The sequence below is a fragment of the Protopterus annectens genome, chromosome 4.part1 (genome assembly GCF_019279795.1).
Source record: "Protopterus annectens isolate FY-2018-M chromosome 4.part1, PAN1.0, whole genome shotgun sequence".
Lineage (NCBI taxonomy): Eukaryota > Metazoa > Chordata > Ceratodontiformes > Protopteridae > Protopterus > Protopterus annectens.
This window is the reverse complement of record NC_056734.1, coordinates 662,323,251-662,343,588: the sequence shown is the minus strand read 5'-3', so window position 1 is coordinate 662,343,588 and position 20,338 is coordinate 662,323,251. Positions and strand designations below refer to the sequence as shown.

Here is a 20,338-nt window from a genome sequence, read left to right as displayed (position 1 = left end):
TCTAGCAGCCCCACGTGCAGGGGTAGATATGTCTAAAGGAATAGTGTCTGACAAATCCTGGGTGCCTGCTTCTGTAGCAGTAATTTCAGTAGCAGATTCAGCCATGCTCTGTGAGGCCTCGGCTATCGGAGGCATGCTTTCGGCCGAAGGAAGAACCGAGGACTCGGTTTCAGCCGAAACCGAGACACTCGCGGTTGGCCTAACCGTGGTTTCAGCCGAAACCGTGGACCGCGAGTGTCGGTCCTTTTCCTTGCGCTTTTTAGCTAATTGTGTAGTCGAGTCTCCGACGGCATTTTGTATGCAAAAGCGGGACCAAAAAACTCCTCTGCAAACTCCGACCGACGTCTAAGCGTCCGTCGGTTGAAGGAAGCACAGGCTAGACAAGCTGATACGTCGTGGTCTGGGCCTAAGCAAGGAAGGCAGTAAGAGTGGAAATCCTTATGAGGTATTTGTTTCCCACAAGTTAAACAATTATTTACTTTGTCTGACATCGGCTGAGGCAAGAAAGAGTCCCCAACGGGGTACTTAGCTTTTTAGAAGTCTTCGGTAGTAGGAATCTCTGGATCTGACCGACCGGCACTTGCGAACAGCTTCTGCTTCGGGCACCGCGCGGCAAGAAAGACTGAGGAAAATGGCGTCGGCTGATGCCTTTATACCCCAGCAGCTATGACGTCGGATGAAGTGCGACATCAGCCGAGGCCAGACCCAGACTTTGGAATCCGGCCGACCGAAGGGCTGCCTGAGGCAGGACAACCCATATGTTAGGACTGCAGATGCATCCTTGAAGGACATCCTTGGATCAGTGGTATATGGATTCGACAACAAGAAGGCTGAATCCCATACCAAGGATTACACTTTTCAACCTACATCTCAGATCCAAACTGTGGGCTATACAAGGGTAAACACAAATTTGTTGACTAGTCTCCTTGTCAGTTCCAAAGCTGTCGGATCTGACTTATCAAAACTTAAATCTTGGATCAGTGGAAAAAGGATCCAATTTTAAAGAAACTAAATCTTGGACTCAGGACTACATTACCATATACACCTCAGATCCAAACTATGGCTGCACAAAGTTAAGCCCAAAGATGAAGAGAACGAAGGATTCGAGGAGTGCTTTGGAGCTGAAGACAACCAAAGCTATGGAAAGGATCATCATGGACCTCATAAATAAAGATATTGGGGACCTACAGACTCTGGATCCTACCCAGTTGGGCTTTGTTAAGGGCAGATCCTGCCTCTTAAACCTGGTCGATTTCTTTGAAACAGTCAAGGCCATTGACGAGGGGAAGGTGGCCCACATAGCCAACCTGGACCTCGCAAAAGCCTTTGATACAATACCCCACTCGGGCATTATAGATAAGCTCACTAGCTTAAATATAAATCCCTATGTCACTAGATGGGTTGCAAACTGGCTCAAGGACAGAACTCACATGGTTAGAATTGCTGGAGCCATGTCAGACTCCAAGCCAGTTACAAGTGGCATCCCACAAGACTCAGCCCTGGGACCTCTCTTGTTCGGTATATATTTCTCGGAGGTACAGGCCAACACGGAAGGACTGTGGCTGACCAAGTTTGCAGATGACTGCAAACTGGGCGTCATAATCGACTCTCCATCCAACGCAAGCATCCTCCAAAAGGGCCTCATAGAAACAGACAACTGGTGCCAGAGCCATGGCCTCAAGCTAAATGCCAAAAAGTGTATAATCATCCCCTTTGGCAAAAACAAAGTGCCCACAAATTACCACATAGGTGATAATCCATTAAGTACAGAAGAAGTAATTAGGGACCTGGGGACCCAAGTTGATAGCAATCTCTCATTTGATAACCACGTGGCCAAAGTGGTTAGAAGAACATTTTATATAGCCCACCTAATCATGAAGGGATTCACATCTAGATCAGGGGAGGTCATCGTGCCTCTTTACTCATCCCTCATCAGGCCCATAATTGAGTACAATGCCCCTTTTGGGATGTACCTTACCAGACACCTGCAGCAACTGGAAAGACCCCAAAAGTACCTCACCAAGAGGATCAAAGGGCTCAAACAGATGCCATATGCTGCCCGGTTAAAGAAACTCCAGCTCTACTCAGTGGCATACCGTCTGCTCAGAGGTGATCTGTGCCTGACGTATAAAGCCATGTCCAACCCGGAATTAATGGACATGATGCACCTCAGAAAATCCAAATCCCATCGAGCTACACACTCGAGAGACTTGAACCTCAGCACTGAAATAAATAGGACATGCTGGAGGGACAGATTCATAACCCAGAGGCTCCCTTCACTCTGGAATAAAATCCCAGTCCAGGTTAGGCAGAGTCCCTCATTGACTCTCTCCAAGAGGAATCTTGATGAGTGGATGGGAGATCATAGGTTTACACCGGGTATCATTTCTGTGTCACTGTTAGACAGAGGCAAAGTATACTAACCTCGAAAAAGGGCATAGCAAAATTAATTTAAAATGGGTGGCGAAAGCCAAACACACTCTGGCTAGGCTTATAAATGCCCTAGGGCAGATAGCCTAGTATGAACCTATGAACCATTTCGTTGTTAAGGACTCAAAGGAACCATATCTAGGAAGTGCCACACTCTCTATGGACACTAGGACCCCAACAGATTGCAGACCTAGGATCCAAGGAACAGGAAAAAAGGATCCGAAAGCCTATTCAGGTTGCCAGGCTTCTATTCGGCGGTTGGGGGGGGGGGGGGTTGAGCCATGAGGAAACCTATAAACTAAGGGTTCTGAGGTCAAAGCACACGAACCCTGCAACACCAGCAAATGGCAGAATCCAGCCAAGGAAGATCCAGCTCTCCTTACACCAATGCACCTCAATGTCCAGAACAAAACATCTAGGCAAGATCACCTCCTTTCTTCTTTCTTTTCTCTCTCTTTTTTTTTTTGGAAGGGTAACAGAACCCATCTCAGCATGTCAGTGTTGAGAGTTTTCTGTCCCAAAATCATCCTAGTAATTACCAGAAAAATACAACTTCATGAAGAATAGACCAAAAATATAAGAGAAAAACCCAGACACTGCAAGAAACTACACATCAGAGAAGTAAATTAGGGGGGAAACGTGTGCCCACTTAACAAAACACTTCATCTAGAAAGAAAACTACCTGTGAGAAAAAGACAGGGGAAACTGTGTAAGAGATTACTGAACAGAACCGAAAAACACAGCGTGCATTATCTGTACTTCAACAGCAGCACACTCAGCAACCACAATGGATGACAACGTGAAGTTGAAAACAACAGAAGACCTCCACATTCACAATTCTAAGAGACCACACAAACCAGTTTGACTGGCAAACAGTGTTGTCAACAACAATCCAACTCCAGCAAAGAAAAAGGCAAAATAATAAGGGAGCAGGAATGAAAAGAAAACCTCTCTGGTAACTGAAAGCCAAGTTTACAAGAAAAGCCTGCCAAAGAACGAGGGTTACATTGATCTAAAACTATAGATGAAAGGGACAACATAGCCACTAGCAACTAAAGAGAGAGGGAGAAAGGAATTAATCATTGTAATCAGAAACCAGAAATAAATTTTGATAAACTAACTCCTCACAGTTCGAGACTGAAAGCCTGCGTCTGACTAGGACAGGTAGCAAATGAGATCTGAGGAGTTGGAAGTAACGTTGTGCATTGGGGGAAGAGGCCGGGGAGCTTGAGACTGAGATATGAAGTCTGGAAGATACAGTCGAGCCAGATCTGAAGATCGGATCCAAGACTCATCAGTGAGGAAGAATGAAGAGGACATCATATTACAGGGTTCTACATTAGCTAGTATTACTTACCCACACAATCTAGTTCTTGTATAAAGTAAACAGAGGTAGGAAAATCCAGTAGATAAAATATAACAGAATAGGTTTATTTTAATGGTCTAAACAACCTGGGTGATTTCAGCAAAAGGTTCATAGTGAATTTGTTCAATGAATATGACTAGTCATTAAATGGGACCTGTAATGAGACTGGAAACTTGCGTGTGTATAAGACATAATTTTTAGGGAATTAAGCTTAATTGCTATACACGTTAAAGCTTGTTGCACTATGTGGATACCTAGCTATTGCAAATGTTGCTTTTGTTCATACTGCAAACCATATTCTGAATAGTAAAGTAACAGTGTAAATATTTTATAAATGTCTAGTCAATATAAACAATAAAGGTTACTTATTTTTAAAAAAGAAAACCTATTTTTTGTTTTTATAAATCAGAGGAGAAATTATGGGCAAAAATTAAAAACCGCTGAAAGAATTTATTTGGGATGGGAACAGTTATGTGGGATTAGGCTATCCTTTCCACAGAACAAAGTGGTTTAGGATTGCTGGATTTGTATGGATATTTTAGAGCTCCACAGTTAAGGCTTATATACATAAAACAACCAGATGTCCACAATTCAAAGCGGAAAGCACAGTGATAAAGGGGGGGGGGGTCAAAAAATAAGGAAAGAGATAGTAGGATTTTGCATGCAGATCTTTAAGGAGAATAGCAACCACCATACAAAACTATCATATTCGTATTGCTGCAGAAAACATTCTGAGAACCAAGTCAACGTGGGAATTGAGAAAGGAGATTTTGTCAGTTGGGAAGACTGTAAATGAGGTTCATAAAATAGGCACAAGGAGGCTAGAATTTACAGCAGAAAAATGACAAAGGAAACACAGTATTGGGAGCAAATGACTACAGAAGGAAAGGTAACAGAGTGGGATGAGGTCAAGCAGAAGTCTGAACACAGTTTAGAGATTGCCCTCTCGAACACGGATTGATGTCAAGAGTATAGGCATAGAGGAGTCCTAAGTGAAAGACCAGCTCTGGTAGAATTTTTAGTTGAGTCTAGAACAGAAGCTGCTCTTAAAAAAAATGAGAATTAGTACAGCATATAAAACACTGCTCTAACAGCAGAGTAGAACCGTTTGGGAAGAGAAACTGTAAAAATAATTTACAAAGGAACAGTAGAAGGACATACACTTGGCTCTCAAATATGCAACAAAGTCCAGAAGGTTTAGGATTTTTGCTTGTGTCTGCATTGGTATTTTCATACCCCAAACAAACTTCAAAGTATTTTTCCCCTGATAGGTAGCAAGTGCTGGAAGTGCAAAAGGAAAGCAAGGTAACTGGGAACATGTTTTTTGGGAGCGTAATGAGTTAGTAGATTTTAAAGCTACTCTGCAAGATATATTGGGGGAACAAATGGCTGTAACTAAGGAAATGATTATTTTGAGCTTGTAAATCGGGTATGACGTGCCTGGACATAGTAAGGCCTTAACTTCATTGCTACTGGCTGCCAAAAAAAAAAGCAATTGCTAGAAAATGGAAATCAAAATCTAGATAACTGTAACTGAAGTAATGAATATTGTTAAAGGCATAAAAGAACGAAGTGGGATCTTTAGAAAAGGGAAGGAGCAAATTACATACAAATAAAAAGAATTTGTGAGAACAATACATGCAGAATAATGTTCAGGTGGACCACCAGTACTTGAAGGAATGAAAGCATAAAGCCAATTTTCATCTCCGTCCACACAAAATTTCTTGCTGAAAATGAAGATGCATAAGATGGGTAAATCAAAATGATAAGGTTTACCATTGCAATGATTATTCCCGAAGATTTATGGCTGTTTTAAACTGTGAACTTTAAAATTATTAAAAATAAAATATGTTCACTGTTTAATACCTGCAGCATAACAGCTTTACAGTGGTACAGACTGGCAGATTGTAGTGATTACTTACATTAGCTTGCTTTTGGTCTCTGCTTCCTTGGGGAAAGGATACCTCCATTTTGTTATGCGCCCAACCTCTCCAGACATGAATGTTAAGTATCGAAGGGTCTCCACACCAACATTGGTATGCCTTACTTTCCTCAGACCTTCTCTCTGCCAAACATACAAAGCCACAACTGGGGAAGCATAGTTCTGAATCCATAAGATGTCTCCAGATTCATGGTCCACAGTCACTACCAGGCCATCTCCGTTAGACACAAAATGAGCCATTTCTAGAAGAAACAGAAATTTGTCACAAAGTCTGTCCATCTTGCATACTTGCCACATAAAAAATTCACGGATATTCACATTTACTCTCAAAATCTACAATCACTACCACAGCAGTTGTTACTCACTGTACTCTTCTTGTACTCTAATTCACCTACAGTAATGACTTACTTTCTTGTGATGTCTGATTATTTGGCTCACCAAGATCAGACTAAAATATATTCCCATAATGCATTTCCTCTCTACAATATGACACCCTCCTTTTCACTAAGCATCCAAGCTTATCACCTCACATAGTGGTGCAGCTTTCTTCTGACAGGTATACAGCAATGGATTGGAAAGCAAACGGTCTCTGCACATCCTGCCTTGATAATCTTCACTGGTAATAAAGGTTAAACATCAGTGAAACTGGGTGGACTAAGGATGTATAAGGGAGTGTGCTACATGACTGGGGAAGCTGATTATACAGAGTACTGTGGGGGTCTGGTGTTTCCTGAAGGAAACAGATGACCAGATGTTTTGGGTACTTTCTCAGTACTGCTTTCAGGGAACACACCTGTTGCAGATGTCACTGTATTGCACAGATGTGGCTAAAGTAGCTGTCAAGGAACAAAATGTGGAAAGATGCAGACTGTGAACATCCTTGGCCGTAGTTGTGTCCCCTTCAAGGAATGCCATTGACAGCAACATCTGCTGGTAAGAACAATGATGAACTGTGTGACCATGATCACCCAGCCATGTTATGTGTACGAGTACTACACAGACTAGGTCTGTGCAGATGAGCATGCCATGGCACACTAGACTCACCACTGGTAGTTGACTGGAGGAGATAGCAGTATGTGACCTTGATCTACCTACCTACAATATGTACCCACACTGGAGGTAGAGGAGTAGCTGCCATGGGAACAGCATTGTACTTAGAACAAGGAGGCAGACTGCCCCCATGCAGGCAGGCAGTGGAGGCATCCTGCTCCAACATGCTGATCAGATGACATAGGCATTGCATGCTCTACTGTACATCATCTTGCAAGCTATGCAGTACTTCAATTATTTCTGCCTTAGCAATGGTGGCATCTCTATCTCTTAATGACAGCCCTACAGATTTACTGGGGAATACCCATTGTGACCTTCAGAAAGGGCGATGAATGAGAACTAAAGCTTTGATGGGCACCAGCCCACTGCTTCCAGCCCTGCCTCTATGCTATGTGGTGGTGTCACTGCCCACTGGTGATGTGCAAGTAGGCAACAAAGGTGCTCCTTTGTGTTAAGCTGCCAGACATGACCTGTCTTTCTACACTCAAGGGAGAGATGGGAATTGGTTCTAGAAGCAACAGAGCTATGTCACAGGATGCTGGTGAAAGTTTGCTTTTCAGTTACAATTGCTGACAGTGGCACAGTGCCCTCAGTCTGTTCTAGAATGAGGCTACCATCTTCATTAGGCTCTGATGCAGCAATGGCATCTGGTATCACCTGAAATGTACGTTCCTGAACAGGTGGGCAAACAAATATGGTCAATGAGTGGGCTTAAATGTGCATCAGCTTTATCACATGTGACAGAGGCAAGCTTAACAACTGCTTTACTTGGACAGCAAGAGGACAGACTAGTCTGAAACATGCATCATCACCTTACAGTGACACAATCAACTAAGTACAGCCAAGGTACCCCACACACTTGTCCACAATCTATATCAGTTATCAGTTCTGCCTCCCCCGTCTAGTCCCATCCACTATGCATTATGCCTGAACCACTTTTGCAATATGTATGCATACCGGTAAATCCCCCTCTCACAGGGGGTAAACTACATATCTGGTGAGGTACTGATGTCTGGCCCTGTGCTCTGACTGCTCTCATTCCCCATTTCAAACCCCCCAATGCTTCCCATAAGCTTCTCTGTATGTTTCTGTGGAGGAACTCCTCTCCAAATAAATATGTTATACACATCCAATCACCATCCACAACTGCCAAAGGTCTGTGCACCACTTAGCCTGGCAGATGTAGAACACTTCTGTACTCTGCAGACAAAGTAGTCTCTGTGAAAGGGGTACAGAATCTGGAGGGTCTGTAGGCTCTTTGTCCTTAACGGGAGGCTTTTGGCTTAGAGTCTGAGCAGGTCTAAAAGGAGGCTGCTGCTTCCCAGGGCTCTTTTTGCCTCTAGAATGAGGAGTAGGAGCAGAAGGTTTCCTAGTGAATTGTGTCTTAGTAGGACAGTTTCTGTAGAATTTAGGAATTGGAGACACAAACAAATTATTCAAATCCTGTAATTCTTTCCCCTTCTGTTGAAGGGCTTTGAAAAGCTCTGCCACTTTGGCTCTAAATAGGGTAGCATTGGCCAGGGGAGCCTCAAAGAGTTTAGTCCTGATATCATCAGGTAGGGGGTGCAGCTTCAGCTAAGAGTACCTTCTGAGCACTGAGGCAGAAGGTGCAGATCTGGCAGAGGCCTCTGCAGCATCACAACTGCATCTCAAATTGAGTGTCATGTTACTTGTGAGGACAAGGAGAGGAGGCTAGAGATTTGGGAATTAGTGAGCGAATCTGGGAGATCAGCCAAGAGTTTTGAAACCAGAGTCACAAGGTCCAAGGAATACTTAGACATGGAAGTCTGGCAGTTGACAGCCCTAAAGGCCAAAGTGGCAGAGGTGTATACTTTTTTATCAATGCGCTCCACAGTTTTACTGTACTTAGTTGGAAGGACAGAAGTAGAGGGTAATAGTCTTGAGGGGTTGTCTGCAGAGAATGAAATAGTACCCTGATCTGCAACAGGGCATTTTATCAGAAATTCTGACCCTTTTGAGCCCTTATAAAATCTGTCAGGTCTTCTAGGGGCAGGGGATTGGGATTCAGGATGTTTAGAAGCTGCGTTGAAGGCATCTAAGAAGGCTGCCAGAACTGGTGGAATAGAAGAAGGTGAAGGGTTATCCACATTTGTAAGAGTTCGTCATTTCAGTGGAGTCACATTTGAAAAACTCTCATCGGAGAGATGGTTATTTCAAAAATAAGGTCCTCTACAGGGGAATCTGCCTCAGCAGAGTTTGCCTCTTGGAAGGCATACCCTAGAGGGGATGACATTTGGGAAGCAAAGGAAAGGAAGTCCTTTGAAGAATCTTCAGCTTCAATTGGAAGAGGATCTGCAGTCTGAGGCCTAGGGCTGATAACAGGAGGGGCAACTGGAGGAGAAGTAGCCACTAAAGGCCTAAGGACCATGAAGGCATTGAATAAACCCTGAGAGAAAGCTTGCCAATCAGGCAAGCTTTCAGAAGGTGGAGATGCATGTTTAGTTTTTTGTTTCCTTTTTAAGGAAGAAACAGGCCTGGAGGGTGTAGGGCCTAAGGAGTGCCTAGGTTCAGGTGGTTCCCTAGCAATGGAAGGTCGGATCTAGATGTCCACAGTGAGCCGGGGTTCCCCCTTGTCATCGGCGCCTGATGTCTGTGTAACCTCCATAGACGTGCTTTTAGCCCTTGGTTCTATGGCCTCTGGAATGGTACCCACTATACCAGAGTCAGTTGGTTCCGTGCTTTCCTCCAGGTGTATGTTGGCCACAGGGGGAACGTTGGGTGGAGGAGGTGTAGCAATAGGCGCAGGTCTGGTAGTTTTGGCCTTCCTTTCGGTGATTTGACGGTCTGACCAGATGGCCCTTCCATTGCAAGAGCCAGACTTTTAAGGTGCTGGTTTTCTAAGTAGATATTAAGGGTGTGCAGATGGCTGCGATGAGGCTTTAGAACAAACATCTGACAAATCGCTCAGGATTTATGGTTGTGGTTGGACCCTAGGCAGAACAGGCAGAGATTGTGGGTGTCCTTATTTGGGATCTGACATACGCACCTACACTTTCCTTTCCTGGATAACATGAACCTGGGCAGGCATGCAGTGACCAAAATAAAAACAAGAAAAAAGGCCCCAACAGGGTACTTAAACTCACAGGATCTGATGGCAGAAATGGCAGGATGAGCTGACATTTGACTGGTGGCAGAGAAGGTCTGAGGAAGGTAAGTGCAGACGTCACTTTTATGACCCACGCACCCTAAGGCCAACGTCAGATGTCCCATGTACCTTGCAGTGACTAAAGCTTTCGCATACTGGCCGAATGTTCAGGTCGCTAGGTGGAGGATAACCCAAAGGTTATGAATACTACAACATGAGAATAGGAGGACATCAAATATTTAAATATTTTACAAAACAAAGCAAATTACATGTGCTGCTGTACATCCAAAGAAAGTAAGAATGAAGTAATTGGCCAAGTATCATATTACCCTTCTGGATATACTTTCAGTAAACAGTGAGACACAAGGCGTGCACATGGTATAAATTTTACCCACACACACAAGGATATTCTTGGGCAGAATCACCCTGGATATTTTTTTTTTATGACATACATGCATACACTTTCCCATTGCCTTACTTCAACTGCAACTTGGCCACACATACTCTTTATTGTATACAAACCAAATCAAAAATGAATTCAGAAAACAAAAATACACATTAAGGCTGGGATTCACAGAACAGTCCACAGTGCAGTGCTAATTATCATGTGCATCAAAGGTATGAATTATATTAAATACTGCTGGTACATATCTTCTTACATGTAAACTACCTTGTGCACAGAATCCCTCAGATATTAGCACTGTGCTGTAAATCCCAATCTAAGTGTTGTATTCATATATAAAACAGTCCTTTTGCCAAAGGTAAACCAATTTCAAGGTACTAAAAGACATTATTGTTAGCATTCTGCTCACAAATGTTGCTGTGTGCCAGTCACTATACAGAGAAACAGGCATTTTTATCTCTCGCAGATCACAAACTGTAAATTTAACAATCATTTTTAGTTAAGGATGTGCTTTCCATAAACTTTCAATTAGCTGCTAAATTATGACACTGACAATATATGCATCCATGTTGGAGGCGATTTAAAAGTAATCATGCACAGAGGAAAATCATCTGTTGGAGAAAACTGTGGAATGATACTGCTACATTCTATGAAACTATTTTCACAGATATGCTAAAAATGTTGATGGAACAAGTACTAAAAATCTGTAAAGTTGTGGGCATACACTCACAGAATCAAACGTGTAAAACTTGAAATGATCAATACCTGTGGATCACAGTTTCAGAATCTTAATATTACTGAAAAATGTCACAAAATCTGGCACTGTACTTTGGAAATATGGTTCTCAATACCAAATGCCTTCAAGTACAAAATCTATTTTGGAAGAAACTGCAATGACAATGGCCTAAGTTCCTGACAGGGAGGCACACATACAGCATGCTAACACAGCCAAATAATGGTCATTTGTTGAAACAGCCACATAAAATAATGCAAACAATAAAAACATTCATTTCTGGTTTGCAGCTGGTCACGAAGGAGTAAAGCTACACCTTCTGCTATGAGAAGATGATCCTGCAACTCTAGATGATGTATGATTAGAGGTGGAGTGTTGGCTAGGGTTGGGACATTTTGGTACAAATGTCAGATTTTGCAGGCCGAAACATACCCATGGCCAGTACACAAAGGGCATCACTTCACTTTTTTGCCTAAATAAAAGCGTATTCTTGTAGCATTTAGTCGCTTATTTTGTTTCTTTTAACAGGTGTTTCAGATGCAAAATAACTTTTATGCAACTATTACATAAACTATAGGAAATAATTTTGTCCTAAAATCTCAGAACATTTGCCATTTTTACAACTGTTTTGCAGGAGGAACTGTCCCTCGCAAAGTGGGACAGGTGGCAACCCTAAGTGTGGCTTGGGTGTTTATTCTTCAGAAAGGTCTGCAAAATGTGTGATGGGTCCACAGTGGGAGGGGGTTGTGAGGAGTTGTAGTACAAGTCTTAAGTCCACAGTGGTTGGCTTGAAAGTGGGATGCAGGGCATTAAAATGCTTTACTTTGTTTTTTACTTTACAACTTAAAAAACAAAAGGATAGCTTCCCAACAACAAGAACTGGGTACTCCAGTGTCTAGAATAAAGATGTTGGGCAAATGACACCATATCTGTGTCATTGTAGAGAGGTTTGGGTGAAGAAGGGGTAGTGAGAGTACAGACGAACTTGGCCATTCCCAAGCCTCCAGCTGCTTGCAGAACCTTGAATTCTGCTGTTTTGCTACTGGCAATGGGCACATTTGAATGTTTTTGTATTTCTGTGCTATTATAAATTGCCTGTGTTTACCCGCGGTAGTGGTGCTGTGGTAGCGTTGTCACCTCACAGCAAGACGTTTTCGCATTTGATTCTCAGCTAGAGCGTCTTCTGTGTGGAGGCATGCGTGAATGGGCGTGCCTTCGTTGAAGGTTGTGTGTTAGGGCTGGCAATTCGGCACATAAAAATCCACTACCGAACATTAGCGGACCAGAGTTCCGCTGTGGCGACCCCTGGCCGGGATAAGCCGAAAGACAACAACAACAACATAAATTGCCTGTGTTTATGTGATGTTGCTTATTCTACAGAAGTGTTTAATCATGGTGTGTATAGCTGCAGGAACTTAGAACCATAACTTTCTCTATATAACCTACTCCAGAAATTCTTAGTGCACTTAATAGTAAGTAGTTGTGCAAAGAGAAACTGCGTTTGCATGAAGTGACTCTTTCCTCTCTATGTTCACTTTTGACAGAAAATACTAGTTAAACAACACTATCTCTTAGGTACTACTCCCCCTGCAGGCACAGAGGTAAGCAAACTGAACCACAGATCAGCACTTTCCAAATCACTCGCTCTCTCTCTGGAGCTGTGTGGTTGAAATGGTTATCCGGAGGCAATGTAGTGATGGTCTTAATTTTACTGACAACCACCTACAACTTAAACAATCTGCCAAACTGTGCATGAGATATATTTATACAATGTTACCTCCAGTAAGGAACTACTAATACCAATCAGACTGTCAGCACCACACAACACCATACTAACCCAATCTCAAACACCTCAGACTAAATACATACTCTTACACAAGCTGAGGGTCTTTAAAGTAACCTGCCTAAACCACAGAGGCTTCCTGAATGTAACTCCAGAAGCAAGCACACTTGGCAACCTCACACATATCACAGGCAGCACCCAACATGAAACATACATCTAGGAGTCACAAGGACTCAGTTCAAAAGTTCATAAGTCAAACAGCCACCCATACCAATACCCTTGTTGTAGGGGACTCCATAGTGAGACATCTATGAGACATCTATGCATCACTCATCAAACTGTGCAAAGAGAGGGTCATGGTCAGTTGCCCATCTGGTGCCAGGGCTCACTATCACACAAGCACTCCAGTACCTGCACTGCAAGTGCACATACGACACATTCATTGTATACCTGGGTATCAATGGCTTGAGAAGTTGCTCTCTGGGCAATATGAAGACAGACATGACGAATAATGTGTATTTGAGACAGGTATGAATCCAGCCACATGTCCACTACATCCTCCATGTTTAATACACCATTAAAAAAACTCTCATCACATAACTACCTACTGGAACACCCCCCTCTCTGTCCCTCTTAGCTCAGCCCTCCTACCTAACCAGTATGGAGACCCTATTTATTAAGCTAAACACCTTTCCCCTAGAAGACTTCAACTATTCCACTATAAACTTCGACATGTATAAATCCTCAAACATGTATGCCCAGAGACTTCTGAACTTTATAAATACAAAATCCCTGAACCAGTAAGTCTGCACCCCAACCAGAGGAGATAAAATCCTGAACCTGGTCCATAACAATATGGGACAGCTCTATTTCTTGCCTACTATAACCTCCTCCCTGGTCAATTCAGACCACAGACCAATCACATTAACTAAGAGTGAAGCCTGAAGCATCCTCAATTACCTCCATATTTAGAGACTATACAAAGGCTAATTTACTAATCATTTACTGCCAAGTTCAATACACATGTAAATTTATGCACAACTGCATCTGTCCTCCTCAGAAATAAATACAATGGTAAATTCAAAATTATACCATGACCCTCCATTAATATTCCAAAACGTGCATGCTGATTGGCTAGCGTGTACATTGTAAATCGACTTATACTAATGGAAAAAGGTCCGGTCGCCCGGACGTTTTCCATTAGTATAAGTCTTTTTTTAAAACACTGTCTCGCTATGTTAAAAGAGTTTAACATAGCGACACAGGTTTAAAAAAAGCAATGGAGATCTCCGTTGCTTTTTAAAGCTGTCTCGCTATGTTAAACTCCTTTAACATTGCGACACAGTGTGTAAAAAGCAACGGAGATATTGCTTTCTTCGTTGCTTTTTAAACTGTCGCTATGTTAAATGGGTTTAACATAGCGAACAGTTTTAAAATAAGCAACAGAGATCTCCGTTGCTTATTTTAAAGCTGTCTCCATGTTAAACCCATTTAACATAGCGAGACAGGTTTAAAGCAACAGAGCAAGATCTCCGTTACTTTCAGCTATGTTAAATGGGTTTAACATAGCAGACAGCTTTAAAATAAGCAACGGACATCTCCGTTGCTTATTTTAAAGCTGTCTCGCTATGTTAAACCCATTTAACATAGCGAAACAGTAAAAAGCAACGGAGATCTTGCTTTCTCCGCTGCTTTTGGCCACAGCTCTGATGTACTGGGCAAGCGCAGTACATCAGAACTGCCGCGGATACCAGACAGCTGCGGAAGGGCAGCAAAGAGGCATTATACGATGCCATTATTTAAGAAAAGTAATTGTTTCTTTTCTTAAATAATGTCATAGTATAATAGCAATAACCCACTTCTGGGTGTGGGTAATGCGGGATTTACCCACGGTTGTCTTTGTTTGGTCCCGAGGGCGACCAAACCACGTCAACCGTGGGTAAATCCCGCATTACCCAAACCCAGGCGTGGGTTATTGCTATAATATACTCCTAAGGTAAAGCCCTAACATAAACAGGCTTAATAATAGAGAAAAAAATTAATTGCTCACAAAAACAAATCTAATTCACAAAAAGTCAAAAACACTTTTGCTAAAGTAATCAGGAACTCTGGATACTGATCAAATTAACCAAAGCCACACATGGGGCAAAAATAGTTACCCAGGTGAAAGATGAGTACAAAGCCTTATTTAACTGTGAAATCTCAGAACCAATGAGCAAAGGTAATAGCAAATGATATCACACACTCAGACTGAGGACACAAGCCAATCTACTATCAGGCAAATTCAGCTGTAGCTTCACGCCCTCTCCCCTCCAACATTCTCGCAAGTAGAATCTAAGTTGTCTATGCATATCTAAGGAATGCAGTATCCGTTCCCCTTTGTTCTTTGAATTGGGAAAGAAGGTTGGCAAATGAGTAGACTGATGAAGAGCCACACTGGATACCACCTTGGGCATGAAGGATGGATTGGGTCTGAGGGATAGCCTGTCTGCATGAAAGATGATGAAAGGCTCCATTGCCATAAGGGCCTGTAATTCAGATACCCTTCTAGCTGAAATGATTGCTAAAAGGAAAGCTGTTTTCCAAGAAAGAAATTTTAAGTCTGCAGTAGCAGCTAGCTCGAAAGGAGGTAGAGTGAGTTTCTCCAAAACAAAGTTATGGTCCCAGGCTGAAGTTGGAGCTCTCCTGGGTGGTCTCAAAATTTTGGCCCCTCTGAGGAACTGCTTGAGCAGTAGATGAGAAAAGAGGGGAAGTTCTGTGCTATAATGAGCTGAAATGGCTGAGGCTTGGATTTTAATGGAGGAAAAAGACAGGCCCTTGTGAAGCATCTCAGTTAAGTATTGTAAAATCTGAGGTAAATTGGGCGCTGCTGTGCTCATCCCTTGAGATTGGTTCCAGGCACAGAATCTTTTCCATTTTTCAGAACAAGATTTTCTAGTACTAGGCCTCCTTGCCTCTAAAATGATATCCATCACAGGTTTAATGAGGGATGGTAGAGGAAAGGTTATGTAATCAGCCAGGCTGCAAGGTTCAGTGTTAGAAGCTGGGGTGCAGAATCTGATTCTCCTGCTGAAACAACAGGGAAGGAGTCTGAGGCAGGTGCCATGGGGATAACCGTGACACACTGCACAGGAGGGGGTACCAGTGTTGGCGTGGCCAGTATGGAGCAATCAAAATCATCCTTGGTTTGTCCTGTTTGCTTTTTAGTAGTACTATGGGAAGGAGAGGCAGAGGGGAAGGCATAGACTGATAGGTTTTTCCAGCTTAAGGACAGAGCATCCACTTTTCCAGGCTTACTTGTGGGGAGTCCTTGTACAAAATTTGTCCAATTGGTAGTTCTGCGGAGAGGCAAACAGGTCTATATCTCGGCTCCCTGATTTGCTTGTTAACATGTTGAAAATCCTTGGTTACAGTTTCCACTCATCTGGGTCCATGAGGTTTCTGCATAGTCAATCTGCCAGTGTATTTAATTTTCCCGGCAGGAATTGAGCTTGTAAGTGCACTTGGTAGCTCAAGGCTGTGTTCCACAATGCCATGGCTAGTCTGCAGAGGGGGTAAGAATGTGTACCCCCCTGCTTCTTTATGTATCACATAGCAGTGGTGTTGTCCATCTTTACTATAAGTTGTCCTGGAAGAATGTGGTCCTTGAAGGCTGTCAGAGCATTCTGTACAGCTACCATTTCTTTTTGATTGATATGCAGGTGCATTTGACTTGGGTTCCATTTGCCCTGAATGCACTTCCCTGCCAGGTGAGCCCACCCCCATGCATAGTCTGATGCATCTGTTAGGGTTTGGGCAGCAGGGGGTGGTGTGAAAGGTAGTCCCTTGTTTTGGTGGCAGGCCTCTGCCCACCAAAGGAATTCTAGACGTAGACAAGGTATGATAGGAATCATTGCTTCTAGATCCTTAGAATGTTGACACCATAGGCTTTTTAGATACCACTGTAGTTTCCTCATATGCAGTCTTGCATATGGAATTAGAAGAATGCAGGAGGCCATGAACCCCATGGCTTGCAGTATTTGTCTTGCAGACAGCAGGGTTTTTGTGGCCACTTGTTTGAAGTAGGTTGTCAAATAAATTTGTTTCTCTGGCGTGAGGTAAGCCATCTGGGAAGCTGTATTCAAGCTTGCTCCCAGGAATATAATTTGTTCATAGCGTACCAGGTGTGATTTCTTTTTGTTTATGGCGTACCCCAGACAAGTCAGAACCCTTTGTACAAAGGCCAGATGATTCAAAAGTATGTCCTGGCTTTCTGCCTGAATTAGACAATCGTACCGGTATAGGTATATTTGAATATTTCTTTGCCTGCAAAATGCAATAACTGGAGGTAGGCACTTTGTGAATACCCTGGGCGCAGAGAACTGATAGTGCGTGTAGCCTGCTTTGAAGCATAGGTATCTTCTGCAAGATACCCTGACTGGGATGTGCAGGTATGCTTCTTTTAAATCTAGTGTTGCCAACCAGGCATCTTTGCCTAGCAAAGGAAGTAATTGGTGAAGAGTCAGCATCTTGAATTTTGGAATTTCCAAAAAGGTAAAAATCAAAGCCACACAAACTAAAAACAGCCAGGAAAGAAAGACGAGATCCACGAAATCCTGTTATTGCATCTTTTACTATCCAATTACAGTCTTGTAAAATGTTTTTTAATCGAGTATTTATAAAACTGGCAATATAATATGTTTTTGAAGCCTTTGCATCAACAATGGGTCTAAGGGGGGGTTGTTGAGATCCTTATGTACTTTTGGTATACCGAAAGTAGTAGGAATTTTTGGATATTTTACTGTCATATAAGACCATTCATCAAATGAGATTTGTCTATTTAACAGAAGTTCTTCCAGAATGATGTCCACTTTCCTGTATGATATATTTTTCTCATTCACACTTTTACACCATCTAAACATCGGGACAACAATGGCTCACTTCAGGAACAGCTCAATGACCTGGAAAGTTTAATATTTGAATATCGAAAATTGCAGTTAGAAAATAGTTATCTACGCGAATGTAAACGGAGAGAACTGGTGCCAAAAGGACTCCGATTATGGCGATATCCGTCAGGTTTGGTTTAAAAACTTAGAACTTCATGTGAAACTGATTGCATTATTTAATCGACATGGTTGTGAACTTTTGGACTGCCTTATTACTGATAATGATAAAAAAATGGTAAAACTAAATGACAGAATTAAACAAGTGAATAATATTTTACAATCTGACTTATTATTCGAGTTTAACAAAGTAAAGTTTGATAATATATTTAAGAATGTATGGCGGGAAATTAGGTCATCAATTAATATGATTATTGAATAATCAGTATTGTATAAATAAACGATGTAGAATGAAAGACTGTATTCTGAGGAAGTTCGTATGGACGAAACCTAGGTCAACAACAATAAAGCAGTGTTCGTGTACAGGTGGCTCCGGAGTTTTGTTTAGCCGTTTTTGGGTTGGTCAGTATTTACCAATTGACTTGTTCTTTTTTGGATATCTGTTCATCTCCTTATTGGCATTGTATCGGCCTCATCTTGCTTTTATACTACATATTTAAGAATGTTGATCAGTTTATTACAGATTTAAAGTACAAAAAAGAAAAAAAGCTTAGAAGGGATGAAAAGGAATATGCTGAACAGAGAGCATACCCCCCACCCCCTTTAAGTCATAAGAAGGTTTCTAATAACTATAACCAGTACCAGGACTATAGCCATGTATCTGATGGGGAACCTGGTGATGTTAATGGTTTTAACGATGATGAAAATATTTTTGGTTTGGACCCTTTAGAGTTTCCCCCTCTGAGGAGATCCGAAAGGATCAGGAACCAGAGGGGGGGAGGGGACAACATCATTCGAACTACAACAACAGAGGCAGGGGGAGGGGGAGAATGTATTAGATATGTTTGAAAACCTCTTCTTGGAAAATGGTTTTACAGATATAAATATACTGAACACAGTGAATGACTTGCTTGAAGCTCCACATGTTTTAAGGGACACCATAGATACCTCTGTTCAGATTAATACCAATAGTAATGGTGACTTCAAAATGTATAATTATAGTGACTGCATATTGGACAAAAGTATAGCAAATATTTTTGAAAGAGGCTTGTCTTTTGTGCCAAGTAAAAAAGGGACTGTGGATGAAGCATTAATAGATTTAAAGATGTATGCAAGAAAGCTGAATTTTCAGTTTTATTTTAAAGAAGGACTGCATTATATTAATATTAATATTAATAGTGGTAATAACAATATATGTAAAAAATCTAGCACTTTCAATCCTCCACTATGCCCTATTGTACAGATGTTTGAAAAATTGTGTGATTATGATATTCGCATGTTATTTAAGAATAGTAGTAGGTCAACCTACGATGAAAATAATCTGGATAAGAAAGAGATGGAATTACTAAAAAATCTATATAATAATAACAAGATTAGAATTCTGAAACCAGACAAGGGGGGAGGATTAGTTATAATGGACACTAATTCCTATATTGATAGAATGCTATCGTTTCTTCACACTGATACATATTGTCAGATGAGTGTGAATGAGAAAAATATATCATACAGGAAAGTGGACATCATGCTGGAAGAACTTCTGTTAAATAGATAAATCTCATTTGATGAATGGTCTTATATGACAGTAAAATATCCAAAAATTCCAACTACTTTTGATATACCAAAAGTACATAAGGATCTCAACAACCCCCCCTTAGACCCATTGTTGACGCAAAGGCTTCAAAAACATATTATATTGCCAGTTTTATAGATACTCAATTAAAAAACATTTTACAAGACTGTAATTGGATAGTAAAAGATTCAATAACAGGATTTCGTGGATCTCATCTTTCTTTCCTGGCTGTTTTTAATTTCCAAAAAGGTGTTTAGAGTAGACAGGTACAGGATAGGACGCCATGAATGGTCTTTCCTGGGGACCAGGAAAAGTCTCAAGTAGAAACCTTGTCCCTTTTCCTCTTCCGGTACCAGATGAATAGCCCCCATGCTTAAGACAGAAAGTACTTGTTTTTGGGCCTCCGCCCACTGATTTGGGGGTAGGTCTAGCCACCCGCTTGGTGTTGGCAATGTGTGGAATTGAAATCTGTATCCCTGAGACACTACATTTAAAACCCATTTGTCCTGGGTAATGAGTTCCCAGTTCTTTGCATGAAGAGCAATCTTTCCACCCAAAGAGGCAGTAAGTTGATAAGTGCTTGGAAATTTTAAACGGAAGTCATCGAGACAGTTTACCATAGGGGGGAGGGGGAGTCTTATTACTCCCAGATTTGGAAGTGGAGGCACCCCCACTGCTTAGTCCTGTGTGACCCTGGGACTTTTGCTGTGTCTGGGTTTGGCTTGAGAAGACCTGGAAGGGGTTGGAAAGGACCAATTCTTAGAGGGCCAGTGCCTACTAAATCTAGGAGGCTGAACTTGTAAGAAATCTTTAACAGTTTGCATAGATTTAGCTTTATCTTCCATCTTTTTAAGTACTTCCTCAGCCTTGTTGCCAAACAGGCGGTCCTGATTTAAGGGAGCATCCAACAATT

General features: G+C 41.9%; 1 protein-coding gene across 1 annotated transcript in view; it reads right to left on the bottom strand.

Moving 5' to 3' along the window:
* Positions 1–20,338, bottom strand: part of ERN1 (endoplasmic reticulum to nucleus signaling 1) — a 1,214,209-nt gene that overhangs the window by 444,106 nt on the left and 749,765 nt on the right. Inside the window, exon 8 of the mRNA XM_044070452.1 lies at positions 5,719–5,980. Within this exon, the coding sequence (XP_043926387.1) occupies positions 5,719–5,980 (262 nt within the window). The remainder of the gene's footprint in view (positions 1–5,718; positions 5,981–20,338) is intronic.